Source organism: Diabrotica virgifera, chromosome 2 (genome assembly GCF_917563875.1).
Source record: "Diabrotica virgifera virgifera chromosome 2, PGI_DIABVI_V3a".
NCBI lineage: Eukaryota > Metazoa > Arthropoda > Insecta > Coleoptera > Chrysomelidae > Diabrotica > Diabrotica virgifera.
Window position 1 is genome coordinate 28273231 of NC_065444.1, and position 27473 is coordinate 28300703.

The window sequence follows — 27473 nt, forward strand, 5'->3', positions numbered from 1 at the left end:
ATTTGCATCGAGAAGTTAGCGCGTGAACCTTTACGCGGTGAACCGATCTTGCGCCTCGTAGCGCGCGCCATTAAAATATCGACATCTTGGCCAAAAATAAACTTATGAACATTTTCATAACCTCAAATTGTTCCTTTTGAGTTTTTCTATCATTATTGTTAATTAAATTATAAATGTTTATAGCTCAAATTTGCTTGAAACCCTTATAAACAAATGAATGAACAATTTTTTTTAAGAAAATTGTACTTTCAAACGGGTATAACTTTAAAACAAATGAAGATCAAGTAATTTAACATACTTTGTTTGAAAGCCTGTTAATTAAGCTTTAAAGCGACACCTTCTAAGACTCATTTGCATGCGCAGAAGCCGAGTTACGATCGATAAAGCTTCGAAAAATACTTATTTTGCAATTTGCATTGTGCACTAATTTTACAATATCTTGAGTTATAATTGTTAGATTTAAGTTTAGTAAACGGTTTTTTCTTGGTTTCTTATTAAGGAACAATTTTATTTGAAACATTTTTTTTCATCTCTTTTAGTTTATGAGCCAGAGCCTTATAAACAATTTATAAACAATTAAATTGTTTATAACAATTTTTTGACCACTCGGATCGAAATCCCCCCTCGAAATTCGTAATCAGCAGCCAAAAATCCATAAGAAAACGTTAAGTTTGTCCATCAGAATTGAATATGACACGGTGACCCCTCTGGCGCCTAGACTAAACAGTGTTTAATTGTTTTTTCGAATATAAAAATAGATTCCTAAGGTTAAAATATGTCGATTTAAGCTAACTTACCTTTTACATTGTTACTAAAGTTGATAATAACCGAGATACAGGGTGTCAAAGTTTAATTTTTATTTTATTTATTCTTGAATATTTCCTGACAGGCATGGAATAATAACACGAAATTTGGTAAGCGGTGTTTTTTGGGAAAAGAAGTCTAAATTCGCTACCAAAAATGATGTATTGCCCAGCGGACCGGGACGTTTCGCCGTCGCCGTTTCGCCGTCGCCATTTCGCCGTCGCCGTTTCGCCGTTGAGCCACTTCGCCGTCGGCCGTTTGGCCGTCGAGCCATTTCGCCGTCGACCGTTTCGCCGTCGCTATCCCGGCATTGGTTAAGTTTACAAGAACGTGATAACATACTAACTTTTTTTATACTAAATGTCGCAAGAACGTGATAACATACTAACTTTTTTTTATACTAAATGTCAGTGTAAATAAAATGCTGATGTTGCTAGTAAAACCAAGTTATATTTTCGTATTCAAATATACATTGTTTTCGTCTGAAAAATAAAATATTTACAGTATTAAAAATATTTAAAAAGTTACATTTCATAATTATGGGCAAATCCTCTAAGATATTCTAAAATATTTTAACCTATTATTTCTAGGAAATTAAGGACAATAAACAAGAGTATAATTAGAATACATTATTAAATAGATAAATATGACTATTATCAGATTCCTGGAAATAAACAATATTCATAAAAGGGAATTTAAATTTCAATTGTTTTTACTGTATCAAAAATAAAAAAAACTTCATTATGCAAAAGTGATAGTATATAATCGTTCGAAAACCATTCAAAACTTATATACAAGTAATGATCATCCCGAAATTATAAGTACGAATGCTAACAACGAAATGGCGACGGCGAAATGGCTTGACGGCGAAACGGCGACGGAGAAATGGCTCGACGGCGAAACGGCGACGGTGAAATGGCGACGGCGAAATGGCGACGGCGAAACGGCGAAGGCGAAATGTCCTAGACCCTTGCCCAAAGGGCGCCACATACGCCTTTCAGCGCTCATTTAATAGTTTAATTTTATTACCAACTCTACGTACTATTTGAATCAAAAATATTATTTTATTGATATTTTTACTTAAAAAAATATACTACTTTCATCTCGCTAAACTTAACCGTTTTCGAGATAAACGCATTTTAAATCTGCGAGGCAACATAATTTTTTGCATATCATTGTAGTTACACTCGAAAAATAACTTAAAAACATAAAAATTTACAAAAATGTATCGCAAATTTTTTCAAATGGAATTTGCGATGTACTGACATAAATATGAGAACTGGCACAATTATTATGGTTTCAAGTTTATTTTTCGGGTCTAACTACAATGATATGCAAAAAATTATGTTGTATCGCAGATTTAATATGCGTTTATCTCGAAAACAGTTGAGTTTAGCAAGATGAATGTAGTTTACCTTTTTTAAGTAAAAATATTAAGAGGAAACAGTAGCAATCAACAGGTAGTGAAAACGCGTTCCAAGATTGCGGCTGTAATTTTGAATATTTTTTCGAGATATTTGGCACACGTATTCATAATATAATGTAGAATGGCGGTACAGAGCCCAATTTGAAAAATATATTAATATGTGGAAATTATTCGGTAATTAAATACAATATTAAAAAAACGAGCCTATACCGCCATTAAGAAGAACAAAAAAATACACTTTCTTCAAATAAACTTTTTTATCCGATGCCTAGATTTTGTGTCATTTTGGAACTACTAAAATTTTTTATTTCATTAGTAGTTCCAAAATGACACAAAATCTAGGCATCGGATAAAAAAGTTTATTTGAAGAAATTGTATTTTTTGTTCTTCTTAATGGCGGTACAGGCTCGTTTTTTTAATATTGTATTTAATTACAGAGTAATTTCCACATATTAATACATTTTTCAAATTAGGCTCTGTACCGCCATTGTGTGTGTGTGTGTGTGAAAAAATGGCTTGGATGCGAGTCCGTTAGCCACAGATTTTTATTTTATTTTTACCTCAATTTATTAGTTTTGTTATAGTGTAGGAAACAGAGGTTGAACCTTGCAAAATGGACACAAGTCCGGTTTTATTTTTTTTCTGGCATATCAAGGGGTGCTTATTATAAGACTAACTTTTTCTGAAAAAATTTCGCCCCGGAACCCCCCTTTTCACCCCTTTAAAGGGGGTAATTTATGGTTTTTGCAGAACGTAGCCCTTCCTGTACCTTTTACAAAAAATTTTTTTTATAGAAATATGAAGAGGACTATATTTTCTACGATTTATTTCCGACAGCATCTCTCTATCATCCACCTTTTAGCAAGGGTGGCGCCCCAAAGTTGACAAGTTTTTAAAAAAGATGTTTTTAAAAAATATATATTTTTCCCTAACTGTAACGGAAATTAAAAAGAAATGCTGCGGAAATTATTCACAAATAGATGATTGATTTTTTGGTATAGGTTTCACTTAAGGGTAATTGCCCTTTTTTTAATTACAGGGTGTTACATTTTAAAAAACCCCTTTTTATACCATCTGAACCGTTTATGCTAGAGTAAAAAGACTTTCAGCGATTACCCATGTACTGGTGTTATTTACAAATTTGTATAATGCACCCCCATTTTTTTCCCGGAACCACCCAGAAAAAAAGAAGAATTAATAAATAAAGTGATTTTCTTGGAATCCTTCACACACAATGCCCTTCATTAATATGCTTCATATATCATTTTGTGCAAGTTATTACTACCCATGCATGGACACTAAAAGCGATTTCCTAGTACAACCCCTGTAGCCAAAAACAATAAATAAAATGGGGGGTTGAAATTTTTTTTTTGTTTTTTGCTTTTTGATCCATGTGAGCATATGCTTCATCAATAGTGCTTTTCAAAAATATATATGGTTATTGCAACATCCCTGCGCAAACCACCCCTATCCTTGAAAATATACTGCAGAAACTACCCCTATACCTTATCCATCATGTTTTTACGATTTTCTCATTACCTATTCATTTTTTTTAAACAAAACTTATACAAGGTTAAAGACCACTATTTACTCTAAAAATTAGGTCCTATTCATTTTTTTCGTTTAAGCAACCGTTACGGCACAGTGGCGCCGTAAACCTCATATATGCTTTGACGGGCTCCAGTTTTTGTTTATTTTTTCGTCATATGTTTGTTTTATTGATAAAATACTTATGTAAAATAAAACAACACAGTGTAACCTACAAATCATGATCTATGTACATTTTACATTCTTTGCTCCCCAAAGCTACAGTGGTGGCCCAAAATAAATTTTTTCATATTTTGCCACCTACACGCATTTTATTGCGTTAATGCTACCTTAATAGCACAATATTCACCCCTAAGTGGTCGCTAAGCAGTGGCGGATCCAGGGAGGGGTGATGGGGGTGATGGCACCCCCACCCCTCTCAAACCAAGTGATATTATATTTGAAGATTATAAAAATATTCATTTATTTTTATAGAAATACTTATATTATATTAATATTATTTTTATAAGAATGACTTTTTATGCTTTAGCGACAGTGGCGGATCCAGAATCGTTAAGAGGGGGTGCCAATTGGTTAAATTTCTATAAAAATAAATGAATATTTTTATAATCTTTGAATATAATATCACTTGGTTTGAGAGGGGGGGGAGGTGATCACCCCCATCACCCCTCCCTGGATCCGCCAATGCGTAGCGACCACCTAAGGGTAAATATTGTGCTGTTAAGGTAGCATTAATACAATAAAATGCATGTAGGTGGCGAAAATATGCAAAAATTTATTTTGGGCCACCACTGTGGCTTTGGGGAGCAAAGAATGTAAAATGTGCATAAGTCATAATTTGTAGGTTACACTGTGTTGTTTTATTTTGCATAAGTACTTTATCAATAAAACGAACAGATGACGAAAAAAGAAAACAAAAACTGGAGCCCGTCAAAGCATATATGAGGTTTACGGCGCCACTGTGCCGTAACGGTTGCTTATACGAAAAAATGAATAGGACATAATTTTTAGAGTAAATAGTGGTCTTTAACCTTGTATAAGTTTTGTTTAAAAAGAATACATAGGTAATGAGAAAATCGTAAAAACATGCTCGCCAAGGGATAGGGGTAGTTTCTGCAGTATATTTTCAAGGATATGGGTGGTTTTTGCAGAGATGTTACAATAACCATATATATTTTTGAAAAGCACTATCGATGAAGCATATGCCCATATGGATCAAAAAGCAAAAAACAAAAAAAAATTTCAACCCCCATTTTATTTATTTTTTTTTTGCTACAGGGGTTGCACTAGGAAATTGCTTTTGGTGTCCATGCATGGGTAATAATAACTTGCACAAAATTATATATGAAGCATATTAATAAAGGGCATTGTGTGTGAAGGATTCCAAGAAAATCAATTTATGTATTAATTCTTCTCTTTTTTGGGGTGGTTTCGGGGAAAAAATGGGGGTGCATTATACAAATTTGTAAATAGCACTAGTACATGGGTAATCGCTGAAAGTCTTTTTACTCTAGCATAAACGGTTCAGATGGTATAAAAAGAGGTTTTTTAAAATGTAACACCCTGTAATTAAAAAAAGGGAAATTATCCTTAAGTGAAACCTATACCAAAAAATCAGTCAATTATTTTTGAATAATTGCCGCAGGATTTCTTCTTAATTTCCGTTATAGTTAGGGAAAAATTTATATTTTTTAAAAACATCTTTTTTAAAAACTTGTCAATTTTAGGGCGCCACCCCCGCTAAACGGTGAATGATAGAGAGATAGTGTTGGAAATAAATCGTAGAAAATATAGTCCTCTTCATATTTCTATAAAAGAAATTTTTTGTAAAAGTTACAGGAAGGGCTACGTTCCGCAAAAACCACAAATTACCCCCTTTAAAGGGGTGGAAAGGTAGGTTCCGGGGCGAAATTTTTTCAGAAAAAGTTAGTCTTATAATAAGCACCCTTTGATATACCAGAAAAAAAATAAAACCGGACTTGTGTCCATTTTGCAAGGTTCAACCTTTGTTTCCTACACTATTATATTTATACGTATTTCACTTAAATGATTATATTTGTTTCTTTCAAGTAGTTTATGAGTAATTTAAATATTTCCATTTTATGACAACTTAGTAGATATTCTATACTAATTGGAAAATGAACTTGTGTTTGTCGTAAATTGTAATATAATTGATTTATATATCTCTCGTTAATTTTGCATTCCAAGAAAATATGGTTTAAATCTCTAATCGAAACATTATCACAAAAACAGACTGATGAATTAATTATTCCTAATTTGTGCAGATGTGCCTCATATTTCCCGTGTCGAGTTTTTAATCTGACGATAGTAGAAATATCTTGCTTTGGCAGGTTATATTTAAATATGTATTCAGGTGGCGGAGGAAGTTCTTGATGTAAAGAAAAATATAAATTTTTTGACATGCTTGTAATATTTTTCCATTCTTTTTTCCATATTTTATTTATTCTAACTTTGACGTCATTTATTGCATCTGTCGATAAGATGTGAGTTAGTATATTTTTCAAATTGGGCTCTGTACCGCCATTCTTTATTATATTACGAATACGTGTGCCAAATATCTCGAAAAAATATTCAAAATTACAGCCGCAATCTTGGAACGCATTTTGGCTACCTGTTAATCGCTACTGTATCACCTTAAGAGAATAAAAGTTTTTATTCAAAAAGTATGTAGAGTGGGGGATGTAAAAGATTGAACGTATTAAATGAGCGCTGAAAGACGTATGTGGCGCCCTCTGGGCAATACATCATTTTTTGTGGCGAATTTAGATTTCTCATCCCAAAAAATCCCCGCTTACCAAATTTCGTGCTGTTATCCCATGACTGTCAGGAAATATTAAAGGATAAATAAAGTAAAAGTTTAACTTTGACACGCTGTATTTCGGTTATTATCAACTTTCGTACTAAGGTAAGTTAGCTTAGATCGACCTATTTTAAGCTGAGGAATCTAAGGTTAAGCTTGGCCCATTCTTTACCAAACACCCTGTATACAATACATATTATGCAACACATAATACACGAACACACAGCTAAGTACAGAATTTAAAAAACAAGTTACTCAATCACATTTACGATAAAGATTACACAAACAAATTAACACAAAATAACACACAAAAACAGAAGAGAAGAGTTGATACCGCTACTAGGGTGTAAACACCACCACCAAAAATTGTTTTAAACCACACGCTTGTTCTGGCTTACAAGATCTAGGCCAAGTATGTCAATTTTTGAAAAGATATACAGGGTCTACTAAAACTAGGTTATGTCAGAAATCGAAGCTCAAACACTAGTTCTTCTTCTTCTTTTTCTTTTTCTTCTTCTTCTTAACTCAGGCGAGACTCGTTAGTCTCTGGCACTTGGTCATAAGACCTTTATACCAAACCCTGTTCTTCTCCTTAAACTCTAATAAGTCCTGTGGCCTCAACGAAGGCCAACAGTTTTCTTATTGGTAGTTTTAGGATCTCTTCTGGTTCAAACGTCATTTGACCAGTGAAGTCCTGCCTTACATCACCTAGCACACTGCAATGACATAGTATGTGTATGTCATAGTCTCTTCTTCCATTTCGCACTTCCTGCACCATGTTTCATTTACCTTACCTAGTTTGTATAGGTAGGTGATTTCTTAAACGGCAATGTCCAGTCACAATTTCAGTGACCGTTTTGATCTCTCGTTTATTGAGGTTCATCAAACTGTTCGAGAGTTTTTTATCAATATTCTTGATTATTTTTTTAGTCTGGATTTGCCCTTGAGTGGTTCTCCATTTATTTTGATGATTCTTTATCAGCCATTTCTGAACCTCGTTTTTTGTAGCATTTTTAGTGATGCCCCAGAAAGGTTCTGGGCTTTCAAGAGTTTCTCGAGCCTTGTTTCGCTAACATATGAAGGGCACAGGGGAAAACCCCCGTCAGTCAAAAAAAGTAAATTTCGAGAAAACAGCCATTTAAGTTTTTTCAATTCTGGAGGCTAAAAAAATAATCAACAAACGTATAGAAAACATTTTAATTAATTTATTGACAATTTTGTTAATATTGTTGCAGTAAAAAACCAGAGTAAAACCTAAAACTATTAAAAAAACGGTCTGAAGTCAATTCTCGTCAAAAATAAACAATAAACGTATACAAAAAATTTTAATTAATTAATTGACAATTTTGTTGGACTAAAAATAAACAACAAACGTATAGAAAACATTTTAATTAATTTATTGACAATTTTGTTAATATTTTTGCAGTAAAAACCAGAGTAAAACCTAACAAACTAGTAAAAAACGGTCTGAAGTCAATTCTCGTCAAAAATAAACAATAAACGTATAGAAAAAATTTTAATTAATTTATTGACAATTTTGTTAATATTTTTGCAGTAAAAAACCAGAGTAAAACCTAACAAACTATTAAAAAAAACGGTCTGAAGTCAATTCTCGTCATCATCAATTAGGGGGTCGTCAGCGTATTCGTAAGATTACTACAATATTATTTGACTCACGGGGTTCTTCCATACACGCGTCACGGGTTTTTCCCCAGTACCTCATATTTTCTAACGTGGATTTTTAGTAGATTGACGGAGTTTTGTACAAAAGCTAATAAAAACTATTCGTTTGAAGCCACTCGATAGCGTCATCAGCCCATTTCATGAAAAAATTTACTAACGGGGTTTTTCGCCTGTGCCCTTCATATCTGCTCGTTCGTTCCCATGCACCCCTTCATGACCCGGCACCCATATTAAAGACACTTTATTGTCTTTTGCCAGGTTTTTGAGGAGATCTTTGCAGTTTCTCACCAGCTTTGATTTGGTGAGAGGGTTCTTTACAGCCAGGATAGGCGATTGGCTATATGTGTAAATGTTGATTCTCTTAGCTTTAGGGTCTTCATCAATGATTTCATCAATGCAGGCCACCAAAGCAGAAAACAGTAGTTATTAAAAAATGTAATTTTCATTACACCAATAATTGTGGCTTAACCCCATACAAACATAATACTTAAATTAGTTTTAATACTTTTAATTTTATTTTAGCTGTTCTTTAAAAAATGACTGTTCAAAGTTCAAGACAAACGAAACTTTTTTGTTGACATAACATTATTCCATACCTCTTCTATAGCTAAAGATAGCAGATAGCCGAAATTCCTGAAATCTGTAGTCTAATTCATCCCTGAGGCGAGGAAAAGGGATGAATTTAAACGAGCATCACAAATCGCAGAAGTAAACTTAATGCGTGCAAATGAGGGGAAATTTTAATTAAGCTGTTATTGGAATTAAAACTGATTTACGCAGTAAAAATCTAATGAAACCCTTAAAAAGTCAATGGTAAATTAAGGATAATGATAATCAAGGTAATTTAAGATAAGGTTTACACAATGTGTGAAAACACACTGTCTTGAAATAAATATTAATAGTCTGGGCTGATTATCGGAGAAAGGCTATTTTTGGGAAAAGATATTTACCAGCAATGTTATTGCTGGAATCGAAGCTTATGATTATATATATTAATAATATATGTATGCAAAGTCCGCAGATAGTGTGCTACTTTTTTTATAAACAAAATGGCGCCCGAAAATCGTGTTTTTTTCAATTATTGCTCTATAACTCCGAAGATTTTAACTTTACAACAAAAACACTCAAATAAATATTCACCGCAATTAAATTCTGCATAGAGATATGTTTTTTCCGATTTGCTCCAACGAAAATTTTCCTCGGAAAATCCGGGTTTTCCCAACAATATCTTTAATTTTCAAATAAAGTTTTAGATAAGTAATTATCTACCAATAATTATATAATTTGGTGACTTAAAAGCTTTCTAGGTTTGGATTATAGTTCCAGAAGCTGGTGAAAATTAAACGAATATTTTAGCAACAATTCAATTGTTAATTAATAATTTACGGTCGCAATAATAACCAAAATAATTATGATACTCTGAACAAACTTTGAAATCTTATAAAGATGAGATGCCTATTTAACATTTTGTCGACAAAATATAAATTTTTTATTTTTTTAATAATCTTTAAATGTTAAAAAAATAGTTATAAACAAATTAACGTTTATCATAGAGTTTTTATTATATTCTAATTTTTAAAAATAGTTAAAATGCGTATTTCAAATATCTTGAAAATGAATGTTTTAAAACTTTTTTGCAACCATTAGCAAAAAAGTTATGAAACAGCAAAGTAAACATACGATTACTGCGTTGTTTATAATTTTTTTAATTCTTTTAAAGCGTAAAAGTGAGTTTAAAGTACAAGCTAATTACTTACAAAAAATATCGATTATTAGTTTAATGGTTATATTTTAATTAAAGATTATAATTTTTCTTTTAATTTACACGCGCGAAAGTAGACTAATACAGTACCGTAGCTATGTATTATGTATTATACCCGTCCACATACACAACTCGCGCGAGTTTAAAGCGTGTCAGTCGCTTCGAGTGAACATCTCCGGCTCTGTATCAAGCCTACTTTCGCGCTAAAACTTACAAAAAAAGTATTTTTAATCTGTGATTAAAATAGAACCATTGAACTAATATTTGATATTCTTTGTGAGCAATTAGATTGTACCACAGACTCACTTTTAAGCTTTGGAACAATTAAAACAAATTATAAACAACGGAGCAATCGTATATTTATTTTGCTGTTTCATAACTTATTTGTAAATGCTTGGAAAATTTTTTAAAGCATTCATTTTCAAGACCTTTGAAATACGCATTTTAAGTATTTTTTAAAATTAGAATATAATAAACAATTTCTGAGAAATGTTAATTTGTTTATAACTATTTTTTTAAACATTTAAAGATTATGCAAAAAAATTAAAAATTAATATTTTGTCGACAAAATATTAAATAGGCATCACATCTTTATAATCTTTCTAAGTTTGATCAATGTCTCATGATTATTTTGGTTTTTATTGCGACTGAAATTGTTAATTAACAATTGAATTGTTGCTAAAATATTCGTTTAAATTTCACCGGTTTCTGCAGTTATAATCTATACCAAGAAAGCTTTTATTTCATTAAGTTATTTAATTATTGATAAATAATTACTTGCCCAAAAAATTTATTTAAAAATTCGAGATTTTGTTGGGAAAACCCACATTTTCCGAGAAAAATTTTTGTCGGAGCCAATCGGGAAAACATGCCTATACAGGGTGTAACGAAAATACAGGTCATAAATTAAATCACATATTTTGAGACCAAAAATAGTTCGAATGAACCTAATTTACCTTAGTACAAATATGCACATAAAAAAAGTTACAGCCCTTTGAAGTTACAAAATGAAAATCGATTTTTTCCAATATATCGAAAACTATTAGAGATTTGATTAATTATTTATATGGGAAATAAGCCACAATTAAAATGAAAAAAATAATTTTATTAACGTTTCGACGCCCAAATCGGGTGCCGTTGTCAAAATACAAAATACTACTAATGGAAACAAAAATGTTGTTGCTTAGTAAAAAAATTCTTCTAATAATTTATTTAATTTGACTCATTTATATCGGCAATTCAGATACATATGATACATTTTAAAGTAGAAGACTTTAAAATGATATTGCCAATATTTATGAGTTGCGTTCCTGTTTAATTAATTCATTTTTAATTCCTATTCAAATTAAATAAATTATTAGAAGAATTTTTTTACTAAGCAACAACATTTTTGTTTCCATTAGTAGTATTTTGTATTTTGACAACGGCACCCAATTTGGGCGTCAAAACGTTAATAAAATTATTTTTTTCATTTTAATTGTGGCTTATTTCCCATATAAATAATTAATCATAAAAATGCCACAAGGAAATAGCTTCAGAACAATATTAGAGATTTTTTATTGAAAATGGACGTGTGGCATTCTTATGGCAGGAACATCTTAAAAAAGAATTATAGTGAAATTTGTGCACCCCATAAAAATTTTATGGGGGTTTTGTTCCCTTAAACCCCCCCAAACTTTTGTGTACGTTCAGATTAAATTACTATTGTGGTACCGTTAGTTAAATTCAATATTTTTTAAACTTTTTTGCCTCTTAGTATGTTTTCGATAAGGCAGTTTTTATCGAGTTGCGGCTTCTTTTTTAATATGTTTACATAAAAATTTTATGGGGGTTTTGTTCCTTTAAACCCCCCAAATGTTTGTGTATGTTCCAATTAAGCTTTTACTGCGGTATCATTAGTTAAACACAGTGTTTTTAAAACTTTTTTGAATCTTTGTATTTTTTCGAGAAGGTACTTGTTATCGAGATATTACTTTTTTTTTAATATGGTTCAAAATATACCTAAAAATGTAAATCATTAATAAATTTTCATATTATTACCAAATCTCCATAATCGTACTTAGCCATATTCAAATATTTGGTGGATTTGACAAATATTCAAAATATCTCGATAAAAACTGACTTTTCGAAAAAGTACTAAGAGGCAAAAAAGTTTTTAAAATATTGTGTTTAACTAATGGTACTACAATAATATTTAAATTGGAACTTACACAAAAGTTTGGGGAGTTTAAAGGAACAAAACCCCCATAAAATTTTTATGGGGTGTCCAAATTTCACTATAATTTTTTCTTAAGATACAACTACCACAAGAATGCCACATGTCTATTTTCAATAAAAGATCTCTAATAGTTTTCGATATATTGGAAAAAATCGATTCTCATTTTGTAACTTCAAAGGGCTGTAACTTTTTTTATGTGCACATTTGTACTAAGGTAAGTTAGGTTCAATCGAACTATTTTTGGTCCCAGAATATGTGATTACATTTATGACCTGTATTTTTGTTACACCCTGTATGTAGAATTAAATTGGGGTGAATTTTTATTTGAGTGTTTTTGGTGTACGTTAAAATCTTCGGAGTTATAGACCAATAATTGAAAAAAAACCGATTTGGGGGCGCCATTTTGTTAATAAAAAAAGTATCACACTATCTGCGGACTTTGCATACCTATATTATTAATATATAGGATCATAATATTCGATTCCAACAATAACATTGCTGGTAAATAACCTTTCTTTGTACTTTACTAATTAGACCAGTGTATTATAACTATTTTTTTTTCAAAATTTAATAATTATGCAAAAAAAAACGAAAAATTTATATTTTGTCGATAAAATACTAAATAAACATTTAATCTTTATAATCTTTATAAGTTTGATCAATGTATCATGATTATTTTAATTATTATTGCGATCGTAAATTGTTAATTAACAATTAAATTGTTGCTAAAATATTCATTTAATTTTTACCGGCTTCTGGAATTACAATCTATACCAAGAAAGCTTTGATGTCACTAAGTTATTTAATTATTGATTAATAATTACTTACCTAAAACTTTATTTGAAAATTAGAGTTTTTGTTGGGAAAACCCGCATTTTCCGAGGAAAATTTTCGTCGGAGCAAATCGGGAAAAACATATCTCTATGCAGAATTTAATTGCGGTGAATTTTTATTTGAGTGTTTTTGTTGTAATGTTAAAATCTTCGGAGTTATAGAGCAATAATTGAAAAAAAATACGATTTGTCGGCGCCATTTTGTTTATAAAAAAAGTAGCACACTATCTGCGGACTTTGCATACCTATATTATTAATATATAGGATCTTATAATTCGATTCCAGCAATAAAATTGCTGGTAAATAACTATTCCATGAATTTTGCTAATTAGCCCAGAGTATAAAACGAATAGAATTAATTAGAAAATAAAATAACTGAAAAACAAGGTGATTAGAGCCAAAATTATTACAGTGGAACCCCAATAAGTCGGTCTCCGATAACCCGGAAGTTCGGCTAACCCGGACCGATTTTCATGAGACAAACATTTCAACAATAAATAAATGTATAGCATCTACAACACTATTATCCAAGAGCCTAACACGAATATAAAAAATCAGTACATATAAAAAAGTAATTAGACCGGTGCTCATGTATAAATGTGAGACGTGGACGCTAACAAAAATTAAAAATTTTCGATAAATAATAAAATAACACTAATAAATTAGCAAAGTTCTAAAACTGTTTTCTTGTGGCATGTCTTGTGGCATAATTTATTTTATTATGTTAATATGGGAGTTAACCACAATTATTGGTGTAATGAAAATTACATTTCTTATTTAACTAAGGTAGTGTCGCCAAATAAGGCCAGTGTCTTAATTAGGCCAATTGCAAATATTTTCTTAAATATAGATATTATATACAGTGCGTCCATAAAGTAACGCATACATTCATTATTTCGTAAACCGGCGACTTTAAGAAAAAATCCCGAAATAGGTCGATTTTATTTCAAAATTATGATTTTTTGGCATATATATCATACTAGTGACGTCATCCATCTGGGCGTGACAACGTAATCGATGATTTTTTAAATGAGAATGGGGTCATGTGATAGCTCCTTTGAAAGGGCATTCAATTCTCTATTCAGTAATATAAACATTAACATAATTATTTATACAGGGTGTTCAAAAAAAATTTTAATTAAAATAATTGAGACAAAAAGAAAAATGTATATAATTTATTTAATTCAAAATACGTTTTACTGTTGTCAGAAAACAGGAAAAAAATGTTTATTTGACAAATAAATATTGCTTTTGGCTTAAATTCCACGTTAAACTGCCACTTACCTGCCTCTTGACAGTTTAAACATTTAGTTTAAGCGAAAATCAAGGTTTTTTTTTCAAATAAAACATTTTTCTGTTTTATGACAGCAGTAAAATGTATTAACAATTAAACAAATTACATACATTCATCTTTTTTTGTGAATTAATTTAATTAAAAAAATATTTTTTGGACACCCTGTATAAATAATTATGTTAATGTTTATACTATTAAATAGAGAATTAAATTCCCTTTTAAATGAGCTATCGCATGACCCCTTTTCTAGTTTAAAAAAATCATCGATTACGTCATCACGCCCAGATGGATGACGTCACTAGTATGATATATATTCCAAAAAATCTTAATTTAAAAATAAAAATCGACCTGTTTCCGGATTTTTCCGTAAAGTCACCGGTTTACGAAACAATGAATTTATGCGTTACTTTATGGACGCACTGTATTAGAGGTCACCGTAAATGTCTTTCTCAGTGAAAATCGTCTAAGCCCTAAGCCAGGGCTTCCCAACCGGTGGTACGCGTACCACTGGTGGTACGCGGGAAGATTTCAGGTGGTACGCGTCACGTGGGTGAAACAAGCGATTACGCTGGGCATCTGTCTGCGAAAGTGCCAGTGCAGTTGTTGTGCTTCCATATTAAGCTATGAAGCAGTTTTTGGTGAAGCCTGGGACTTCAAAGGAAGGTGAAGGTGCTAAAAAATCTAAACCGCAAGGCCAATCGGAAATACTACGAAAGCTACTTACAGTGTGGTTTTATAGTGAAGTCTGGCACAGAAAATAGTGACAATCCTATTTCTCAATGTGTTGCTTCTTTCGAAACGCTTTCGAACCAAAGCATGAAGCCTTCTATGCTAATAGGTCACCATGACTAGGTTTTTAAATATGATACTAACTTAATAAAGGCATCCTACCTTGCTAGATATAGAATTGCAAATGATGGAAAGGCTCACACAATAGGTGAGACCCTTTTACTATAGGCCGTTGTGGAAATGGCCCAAACCGTGTTAGAAGAAAAGGTAGCCAAAGAAATTTAAAAAATACCATTGTCAAAAAAGACAGTGAAGAGGCGAATTACTGATATGCCTTCCAATATTAAAGAACAACTTTGTTTAAAACTTCAAGAATGCACATATTTTGCACTTCAAGTAGACGAAACAAACATCAACGAACAAACATAGGCACAGCTACTCGTATTTGTACGATTTGCTTTTTATAAAGAAGTTATAGCAGAGTTTTTGTTCTGCAAACAACTTGAATCGAACACTACAGAGGAACTCATATATCAGGTAAATTGACAGAGCTAGCAGCAAAAATAAAGAAAATTGCTACTGAATGCCGAAGTACACATTGTGTCATACACCGAGAAGTATTAGAATTAAAAATAATTAGATATATTTCTAAAAAATTAGAATTGGTGGTACGCCAAAATCTTAAAAATATTTCAGGTGGTACGCAGTTCCTAGAAGGTTGGGAACCCCTGCCCTAAGCCATTCAGTCAGTAGTATCACACAGCAGCGTCAAGTAGACTAGACACGTGTTTGTTACGGTGCGGAAGTTCGTGTATAAATTTTAGGTAAGTTATAAAATTACTAAAATGGTACTTAATGAATATAAGCCAATTATTTTTTCTTTGTAAAGCGATAGTAAATTAATACTTTTTAAGGAACTGGAACTGTTTTTTCTCTATATTGCTTTTTATTATTTTTTTTATGTTAAATAAAAAAAGTAGACAGTGTCCTAATAAAGCCAATTGTCTTAGATGTGTGTAAATGTGCGATATGTGTGCTTAATGTATTGACAAATTTTTGTTTTTAATATGAATAAAAGTTTCTTTCACTAAATTTTGTATTTGTTCTTTAATTCTTAGGTTTAAAATTTATTATCCACCTCAATTTGCATAAAAAATGAAACTGACCTTATTAAGCTACCAGTTCCTAATAAGGCCAAATATTCCAGATTTATTCAATGTTAAAATTTTATATTTATTTATTTATTTAGTAAGTATTTTATCCTGAAATTCGATAGCTAAAATGTTAGGCAACACGTATACAAGAATTTTCCCCCATATTGTTCCTAAATAAAATATTACAGATATTTAAACGTTAAGGTGGCCTTAATTGGCGACCTTAATTGGCGACCTTACCTTACTGGACGTTTCGATTTTCACTTCTGAAATCGTCCTCAGAAAATAAAAAAAGAAAATTATTCTGAAAAATTTTGGGAATATGTAATTTTCATTACATAATTTCAATAATTATGGCTAAATCCCATATAAACATAATAATTAAACTAATAAATTATAGGAATTATTGTAGTAGAAGGAAAATTATAGGAATAGGAAAAGTAATAATTTAAATGGATTAAAGACCATCTTTTTATTTAATTTAATCTGATTACTTTTACCTTACCTACAGATATATTAATAATGGACATTTACTGCACTAATATTTCCCCTACATAATTTTTATTTTATTATTCTAATTATTATAGTATTATAAAGATTAAATACTTAATATCCAAAGTAGTAAGACCATAAAACCATTAAAACCCTGTATTTTCCCAATATTATAATGAGCATTAATCAAATTCTTGAAAAATGAGACATTGAGCTAGTGAAAGAAAATAAATTTGCTTATTTTAACTTCTTCAGATAGAATATGTATGTGAATTTTTAAAATATATTTTTCTACGAGCGTGCAAAAATGTCTACTTTCGCGCACGCATTTTAGTTTAGAAAGTTTCACTTTTCCGCACGCGTGTTACTTTTCCGCACGCGTGTTACTTTTCCGCACGCGGTTTTTACTTTTCCGCACGCGTGTTAATTTAGATACGTTAATATGGCCTTAAAGTAATTATAATACATGCAATAAACTAATATTTAGATATTATTTACTAATTTATTTCCAATATATCTTATTGTGTTCCTGTTTTAATGAAATTAACGCGACTATTTCACTCATCTTAAAATTTTCACATAATCTGACCAATCACAAACCAAAGACAGCTTGTGTTATCGCGAAAACACCAACTTGTATTAAATAGTGTGTTGTTACTGCCTTCTGGTTCTAATTAATTAAAAAGACTAAACACGTCTTACTATACACTATATTTTATTCACTGGTATCCAATATCTAAACAGTAACATTGTTAAGTACATTGACTTTGAAATTTATTAGACTCTGCCAATTATTGTACAAGTGCGTATTACCGAAGATTGCCGAACGAAGTGACCCAAGTTCATTTGCCAGGGTTACTGGGTGACGAAAAAGTACATAACGACGAGAATACACACAAAACCAACGCTTCGATGAACGAACATTTTTACTCCTTACATTCAAGTTATTGTAATTTGTTTTAGATCTGTTGTATTAAAATTTACGTGAAATTCTGAAAATTCTTCACCACATCCACATCTATTGGTCCTTCGAACTGCGAATCTACAGTGCCAGCAGAACTACAAAAGAAAATAGCAGCTTTACATTCTACGAACCGACGTCGTACTTGACCCGCTGTATCAACCCCAGGAAGCTACATTATTTACAACACTGAATACTGAATCCTTTTTATAATTTCACATTTTTTCAGTCTCTATTTGATAAATATTTTAAGTACATGAGTTTTAATCTAAATTAATATATTTATTTCGAATAGTGACATATTTGACGTTTTACCTACTCTCGTATTCATTGTGAATGTGCTAGCTGATTTTTTATTTTATTCTGACAGATCGTAACTAAACGTTAATAATAATTCTTACGTACATAATAATTGAATTACAAAACATTTATTTCCGTTTTCTGCACTTGAATAAATCATTTCTTTTTATTTAATTACATTCATCGAAGATCAAATATTTATTTCTTGAAACATCAAACACAGTTTGATTGTTTATATCTGTATAATAATATACGCCACATACATACATAATATTTAATTATTTTGCATCCTCATAAATTTTGGTCAAATTGTCAAAAATGTCAGACCAAAACAAAACAAAGAGAATGGCCACTAAAGGTGCTCTTACACGTTTAACAACATATTTTAGAAGTGTAGAAAATAATGAAGTTATCGACCTCGTAGATTTAGAAATACGATTATCCAAAGCCGAAGAGCTTTTAGATGTTTTTAATGAGGTTCAGATGCTTATTGAAACTGATGATCCTGACTGCGAGGAAAATTATGACACATTACATGCCATTGAAAGGCAGACTTTTGAGGACAGATATTTTAAAATAATATCTGACATGGTTCAATAGCAGCTAGGCCTACAAATACAAGCAACATTAAGTTACCTCCATTGAATCTAGCTACATTTGATGGATCGTTTGATCAATTCCTCTTCTTTCGCGACAGTTTTAATTCTATTATTAATGATGATACTTCACTTTCCAATGTACAAAAGTTTCATTACTTACGTCTGTCATTACGTGGCATAGCTGCCGACACTATTAAATCTTTGCAAGTCTGCGATGCAAACTACGACATTGCTTGGAGTTTATTGATCGAAAGATTTGAAAATAAACAGTTACTTGTAAACAATCACATTAAAGCTCTCTTTAACCTACCACTAGTCACAAAAGAATCAAATGAAGGTCTCAGACAACTTCTAGACAATACACAAAAACATTTACGTGCTTTAGAAGTTTTAAAACGCCCCACTAAACACTGGGATGATTTGATTATTTATTTGTTAACAACTAAATTTGATAACTCAACAAGACGCTCTTGGGAGTCACAAAATTGTAAAGACAACCTACCAGTTTTAGATGATTTACTGAAATTTTTAAAAGAACGATGTCGTATCTTAGAGTCATTAGACAACTACAATGATAATAAACAGGATCAAAATTCACCACGATACAAAGGTAATAAGTCTGAAACAAGAGCCTTTGTTTCTAACACAGAGAATAGGTTTAAATGCAACTTTTGTAATAAGGAACATAAAATATATTATTGTCCTGACTTCTTAAAACTAAATCCTACTAATAGGTTAAACAATGCAAAACGTCTACGTTTATGCCTTAATTGTCTTGGCACATGCCATCGTACTAAGGATTGTCGTTCTACTGGTTGTAGAAAATGTGGAAAGATCCATCACACTATGTTACACTTCGAGAATTCACAATCCTCAAATTCAGTTTCCACAGAAAACAATTCTTCTCAATCTTCATTACCTTCCAATGTTCCAAACACTGGGCTGCAGTCAAATGAATCTACCTCTACCTCTAACTTCTCTTCAACACATCATATAAGCTCAAGTGTTCACACTGCTATTAAACCGTATATTCTACTCTCAACTGCTGTTGTTAACGTTTTTGACAAGTTCGGCAACTCACATAAATGCAGAGTACTCTTGGACAACGGAAGTCAATCCAACTTTATATCTGAGAAATTTTGTGATATTTTACAACTTTCAAAGGAAAAAATCAACACTTCGATCTCGGGAATTAATCAATTAACTCACAATATTAACTTCGGGACATCACTAACATTTAAATCAGATATTAACAATTTCTCGAAAAAAATATCTTGTCTAATTTTGCCCAACATAACAAGTAATTTACCTTACATACAGATCAATCGTTCCCAGCTCAATATTCCAACAAAATTACTTCTAGCTGACCAGAATTTTGAAAAACCTGGTCCAGTAGACCTTCTTATTGGAGCTGACACATTTTGGGATATTTTAAGCGTGGGACAAATCAAACTTGGTCCTGGGTTACCTATCATTCAAAAAACCACTCTTGGTTGGATAATTTCTGGCCCAATTCCAACAAATATTCAACACCACCCCCAACATAATTGTTACTTTTCTTCTACCAGTGAATTAGATTCACAGCTCACAAAGTTTTGGGAACTAGAGGAGTGTCCTAAAACTAAGTTTGTTTCCGAAGAAGACATCTATTGTGAAAATCATTTTAAGCAGCATATTTCTCGCCATTGTGATGGTCGTTTTATCACTACTCTTCCACTAAAGGAATCTCCATCAGTTTTAGGGGATTCTCTAACTACTGCCAAAAAACGTTTTTTAAACTTAGAGAGAAAACTTGAAAATAACATTCAATTGAAATTAGAATATCATGACTTCATACGTGAGTACATTAAACTTGGTCACATGTCCCTAATAAATGACACTAATGATAATTCTGGATTCTTCTTACCTCATCACTGCGTTTTAAAAGAAACTTCAACCACTACAAAGTTAAGAGTTGTATTTGATGGTAGTGCGAAAACTACCACAGGCTACTCATTAAATGACATCATGTATGTCGGCCCTCATTTACAAGATAATTTATTTTACATTTTACTTAGATTTCGTCAACATAAATTCGTAATGGGTGCAGATATAACTAAAATGTATCGTCAGGTTTTGCTTACTCCTGAACAACGTTACCTTCAAAAGATCCTTTGGAGATTTAATAAAAATGATGAAATTTCTGCTTATACACTGAATACTGTTACCTACGGTACTGCATTAGCAGCGTTTCTTGCCATTAGGTCTCTTCATGAAATTGCTCATCGACATATTTCCGAATACCCAAAAATTTCCTCTATAATTTTGCACGATTTTTATGTAGATGATCTATTAACTGGTTGTGACACATCGGAAGAACTCCCGAGAAATTAAGGAAACTATTTCATATTTATTATCTTCCTACGGTTTTCCTCTGAGAAAATGGACTACCAATGATTCGTCTCTACAAAATCATTCTGATCCTGATTTTTTGCATTTTGGTTCTGACGAACATAACAAAACACTAGGATTACTTTGGAATCCGTCTTGTGATTCCCTACAATATTCTATAAATACCTCCACAATTAACTTAAAGATTAGCAAAAGACAGGGTTTATCCTGTACAGCACAAATATTTGATCCTTTGGGGTTACTTTCACCCGTAACAGTTACATCGAAAATTATTCTTAAAGAGCTCTGGAAACTCAAGATAAGTTGGGATGAATCTGTTCCTGAAAGTATTTACACGCTTTGGTCGAAATACTATTTCGAACTTACAAAATTAAACACTTTAAAAATACCTAGACATGTACTTTCTTCTAACCCAGTTTCTGTTCAACTTCATGGGTTTTCTGACGCCTCGGAGGCAGCTTACGGTGCATGTATTTACATATGCTGCACAGATACATTTGGAAATTACACTTCAAATCTTTATTGTGCTAAAACTCGAGTTTCTCCTATGAAACTTGTAACCATTCCAAGACTCGAACTTTGTGGGGCATCACTACTTTCTGAACTTGTCGAAAAGGTCACTTCATCTGTAAATGTTTCCTTTAAAAACATTACGTATTGGACTGACTCTAAAATTGTTATTTCATGGATAAACACCTCTCCCCATTTACTTAAGACTTTTATAGCAAATCGAGTCTCACAAATACATAAACTGACCAACCCTGAATTTTGGAAATATATTAATACTTATGATAATCCAGCAGATCTACTGTCACGAGGTATAAGTCCTTCTTCGCTCAGTAATTCCCAGATATGGTTTCATGGCCCTTCTTGGCTCACTTTGCCTCAAGAAGAATGGCCTCAATATACAAAACATCAAGAAGTTTGTATAACTTCTGAATTACCTGAACTGCGTAACAAAACTCTTGTGTTTCATCACATCAACAACGAATTTACCTTTTACTACAAATATTCTTCATTAAATAAACTAACACGCGTCTTTGCTTATGTCTTAAGATTTAAAGACAATCTGTCGATTCATAAACATTTACGAATAACAGGTCCCTTGACCACAATAGAACTCAATAATTCCCTTTTAACCTTAATTAGGTTCGTACAACGTCAGTCATTTCCATATGATTATGATGCACTTTCCAATTCCAACCAAATTGACAAAAGAAGTAAACTTCTTGGCCTAACTCCATTCTTTGATACAACAACAAAATTAATACGCGTTGGCGGTCGTTTACATCATTCGTCATTTGATTTTAACAAGAAACACCCCATAGTCCTACCTCAGAAAGATCACCTCACGATACTCATTGCTCGCCATGAGCATTTGAAACTTTTACATATTGGTCCTCAAGCACTTCTTGCTTCCTTAAGAGAAAATTACTGGTCAATATCAGGGCGCAATTTGGTTCGAAAAATTGTTCGTGATTGTGTCCGATGTTTTAGATTTAACAATAAACCCGAACAGTATCTTATGGGCAATCTTCCGGAGTCACGAGTTACCCCTTCACGTCCCTTCACGGTTTCTGGTGTCGATTATGCTGGTCCCGTTTTATTACGAGATAGAAAGGGTCGTAATTACAAAACTTCTAAAGCTTATATTGCTCTCTTCATTTGCTTCGCCAGTAAGGCTATACATTTAGAAGTTGTCAGTGATCTCACGACAGAATGCTTCTTAGCGGCATTACGCCGATTCACGGCCCGACGCGGTAAATGCTCCGAAATATTTTCAGATAACGGCAGCACTTTCGTGGGAGCAAATAATGAACTCAGACAATTTTTTAACACAAATGCTGATCACATTATTACAGACCTCTCAATCGACGGTATTCAATGGCATTTCATTACTCCACGTGCTCCCCACTTCGGTGGATTATGGGAGTCAAACATTAAATCAGTTAAGCACCACATGAAACGTGTAGTAGGTAATGCAATTTTAACATTTGAAGAATTTACCACGGTTTTATATCAAATAGAGGCTTGTCTCAATTCTAGACCACTCTATCCTCTTTCTAATGACCCAAATGACCCTAACCCTCTTACTCCTGCACACTTATTAATTGGATCTTCATTGACGAGTATACCACAACAAAACTTAATGGACATTAATGAAAATCGTCTTTCAAGATTCCAAAGGGTGCAACAGATATTACAGCACTTTTAAACAAGATGGTCCAAAGAATATGTATCCCATCTTCAGCAGCGGGTCAAGTGGAAGGAGAATTGCCAACAGCTGATCCAGCCTGGACGCATGGTTCTAGTAAAGGATGATGGACTTCCTCCCTTGAAGTGGCAGTTAGGCAGAATTTTAAAAACTTACACCGGAAGTGACAATATTGTGCGGTCGGTTGTGATAAAGACAAACTCTGGTGAGATTAAACGACCGGTTGTGAAATTATGTGTTCTGCCTAACCAAGATCAATAACTTTTGTTTGAAAACTATAATTAATATGATCTTTGACTTTTTCTTTAAGACTTTTTATTGAAACCCGGTCTTTGGGGTTTCAAGGTGGGGGAGTATATGTTAAGTACATTGACTTTGAAATTTATTAGACTCTGCCAATTATTGTACAAGTGCGTATTACCGAAGATTGCCGAACGAAGTGACCCAAGTTCATTTGCCAGGGTTACTGGGTGACGAAAAAGTACATAACGACGAGAATACACACAAAACCAACGCTTCGATGAACGAACATTTTTACTCCTTACATTCAAGTTATTGTAATTTGTTTTAGATCTGTTGTATTAAAATTTACGTGAAATTCTGAAAATTCTTCACCACATCCAAACATTAATGATTCATAGCGCCTCGCCTTACTACATACTAACTTCTAATAATTATTTGTATATCTATATCCATACTGATTGCTCAGCGTGTTTTTATACCTATCTGAACCATAACAAATATAGTTCAAGTTCACTCGTAATAAACATGTGATACAAACTATACGCTATTGTTTTTATGTATGTTCAATACCCTAAAGGTTAATAACATCATATTTAAATTATGATTTATACAGAGGGTTCATAATATACCACATCTCCGCCGTTTAAAAAAAAGAAAGTCCTAAGAAGAGAAGAAGAATATCTGACGGTATATTCCTCTTTCCCTTTTACAAAATGTTTATGGTTACCTAATACTATTTTCAAAAATTAAATTTCCTAACTATCCTAACTAACTGTAACATGGTACGTTTCAGAGTTTTTTTTTAATCCTAAAAATTGTTTATTATTATCACTAATTCACTTTCTGTTCCGTCTTGCTTTTTGAGTCTTTTCTCCATTCACAAAACAGTGTCCACATGAAAACAGTGACTAAACCTATCGGGATTTTTAATATAGTCTTTTAGTGCCTATATGCATCTCCTATAAGCAGGGGAATAATCTAATCTACCTAACTAAAAATATCGTATCTAACTAAAAGTCCTAAGCTAAGCTAATATTACTCGAATACGTAAAAAAAAATGTATCCTTTACTCTATTAATAATTCCTATTTCAGTCTTCCTTTGATTTATTTATATATGTCTTACTAACTTTAAAATAATGTACCTATAATAAAAATGTAATCTCTCTAAGAACTTCACTTTTTGTGTCCCTTTGCTTACTATCTACTAACACTATTGTAAGATATTGTCTATCCTTAATTCAAACACTTCCATTTTCCGCGAAAATTTAACCTGAATTCATTATGGGGTGTATTCTGTAACACTTCCGTTAAATTTTAGAGGCCTCTAAAATTTTAGCGCCCGCTAAAAATATTTTGGTATTCTGTAAATCATATATCCGTTAAAATCATAACCTAAACCGTTAAAACTCCCTCTAAATAAAAATATTTTAGAGGATGTCAAAACGTACCCGCTAAATTTTTAGCAGTCCGTTAAATGTGGTTTGATTATTTTTGTTGGGTTATGTTTGTATGAATAGTAGTTTGTTATTCTTGTATTATACTGGAGATAAATATTTAAACATGGAAAATGGCTTTTTATAATGTATTTGGTGAAGAAGTACTTAATAAATAATAATGAAAGGTAAGTCTGATTTTTACTTTACAATTGACACACTACACCTATAAGTAACAAAATTCAAATGTTTGTTTCTTTTTGTAGAGCTGATTTCAGATTACAGCATAAACACAAAGTAAATAATTGACCTGAAAGTAAATAACTACAATTACCATTTCAAAGGAAGTAGGTACCTACCTAGAGACTAAGTACCTAGAGATGTTATTGAAAAAGTGTTGGAAGTCAAAGATGTTTGTCAAAGCAATTAAATCCTATTAATGCAGGTAAAATTATTTAAAGTTATTGTGGAACATTACAAAACGTACCAAATGATTACAAAGGTAAAGTTTCAGAAGGTTTATAACCAGATGCAGATTAATAAGATGACCTTAATGTTATTGAAAATAGACCATTTGACCAAAATTAGTGTCGAAGCGGAGAAGAAATAAGATATGCAATTTTTCAGCAATATTTTAATGTATAACTTTATAAATAAAAATGTTTAATTGGTAAATATGAGTTTTACTAAAAAATAATTAAATATAATAAATATTATTTTCTAGGAAACTGTCAATTTCTTCTTCTTCTTAAGGTTTTTGGCCTCTAACCTTCCTCTAACAGTCATTTTTCTGTCAATTTCTAGGTTAAAAGTAGTTCAAAACGATCAACGTGCGACGTTGCCGTATTTGTTCCAAAACCTTTTAGAGGATTCCTCTAAAATAATATTATTTTAGCGGTCCTTTATAATATGTGTTTACAGAATGACAATCTAACCGAAAAGTTTTAGAGGACCGTTAAAAGTTAAATTTTAGAGGCCTCTTAAATTTAACGGAAATGTTACAGAATACACCCCTATATATGTTACAGTTCAAGTTGATTCTCAGTTTAGGGTCGATTTCTCATACCTGCGTTAATCTATGGTTCAGTTGAACCAGGTTCACCCGTGATCTGTGGTTTTGTTTGAAATGCATTTCTCATTGTGGGTTCATGTCAGCGCTCGTTGTACAGCTTTCGAGAAATGCCAATAGATGGCAAAAGGTAAAAAACTGTCGCCATTTTGAACTACAATTTTTATGCTGTTTTTGAATAAAGTTAAATTTAAGTATTTATAGTCAAATAGTCATTTTAATAATTATTATAAATAAATATTATAAAAACAAAAATAATGTTATCATTTATCGTTGGGCTTAATATAATAAAATAGGATATATTTATTATATGACAGCGTTTCGTGTTAATACAACGCATGCGTAGTCCATGGAATCATCTGAACTGAGTTCTGAAATCTTTGAACGGCCGAATTCCACCGTTCAAGCATCGTTCAAGTTTAAACTGCAATCGGTTGAACGTGAATTGAGAAAGACGATTTTGACTTTAAACTGACGTTTACTAGAAGTTCAGGTTAAACTGGAGTTGAACTCGATATGAGAAATTGGCCCTTAGAGTCGACTCCAACTAGTTGGAGTCAACTCCAACTGAAACGAGCAGTAAAAGTTGATTTTAAAAATTTAAATCAACTTGTACTAAATAGTTGGAGTTGACTCTTCCTGGATCGATTCAGTAAATGTTGATTATACGAGAATCTCAAGTGCATTTTTGATGAGTGTGCGTTTCTTTGTCTTGACCGTTTTAACTACTTATTAGTAGAGTCTGTAACGTCGTCCCCGTTAGGTTAATTATTCTGATTCGATTTTTTGCACAAACTTACTCAAAGAAATACATCCTTATAACAAATACACAGGGTGTCACGCGGTACCGTGGTCGAAAAATTTTTTAACCAATTTTTGTTAAATTCACAAAAATAATTTTTATCTACTTTATCTCATATTATGTAAGTAAAGGTTTTATTGTGTGAAAATTGTAAATATAGATAGCAATACATGAAGGGCGCTTAAAGTGTGTCTGAAGTAACAATGTATTTTAAATGGCTTTTAATTTTTCGCACTGTTTTTTAGCACACTTTCATATAATTAAACATCCTTAACTTTCGCCTTCGGGAGGAAATCAGACTCGCCCTTGCAACGGCAACTGAAATGCTCACAAAACAGCGACCACGGAAGCAAAGATGGATGACAGAGGAAATATTGGATAAAAGAAGAAAATTCAAACAGCACAAAGCAATGTACAAAGCATTAAATAGAACCATTAAACAAAAAAATAAAAATTGCAAAAGAAAAATGGATAACAGAACAAAAGAAATCGAAAACTTATATAAAAAAACATGATGACTTCCATCTGTATAAGAAACTCAGAAATTCACAAGCACGACATATTCAAAAGGACTAAATAATTTAATCAACGCAGAAGGCAAAGTGATTTCAAGCCCTGAAGAACAAATAAACACGTGGGAAGACTAACGACGAATGTCTTCCAATACTGAAGTCCGAACTGGAATATGCTCTACG

The 27473-nt window shown here is 32.0% G+C and overlaps 1 protein-coding gene across 1 annotated transcript; it reads left to right on the forward strand.

Annotated features, from left to right (window-relative positions):
- The first annotated feature begins 18343 nt into the window (after window positions 1-18343).
- Window positions 18344-23815, forward strand: LOC126880663 (uncharacterized). The gene is made up of 3 exons (XM_050644716.1): window positions 18344-18536; window positions 18626-20116; window positions 23802-23815. Exons 1-3 carry the CDS (start codon window positions 18344-18346, stop codon window positions 23813-23815), a joined length of 1698 nt encoding a protein of 565 aa, XP_050500673.1.
- Window positions 23816-27473: the final 3658 nt, after the last annotated feature.

Coding starts and splice junctions, on each gene's coding strand:
- LOC126880663 (XM_050644716.1), top strand. CDS start 18,344: ATGTCAGACCAAAACAAAACAAAGAGAATGGCCACTAAAGGTGCTCTT. Junction 18,537..18,625: donor TGAAACTGATGATCCTGACT/GCGAGGAAAATT, acceptor ATGGTTCAATAG/CAGCTAGGCCTACAAATACA.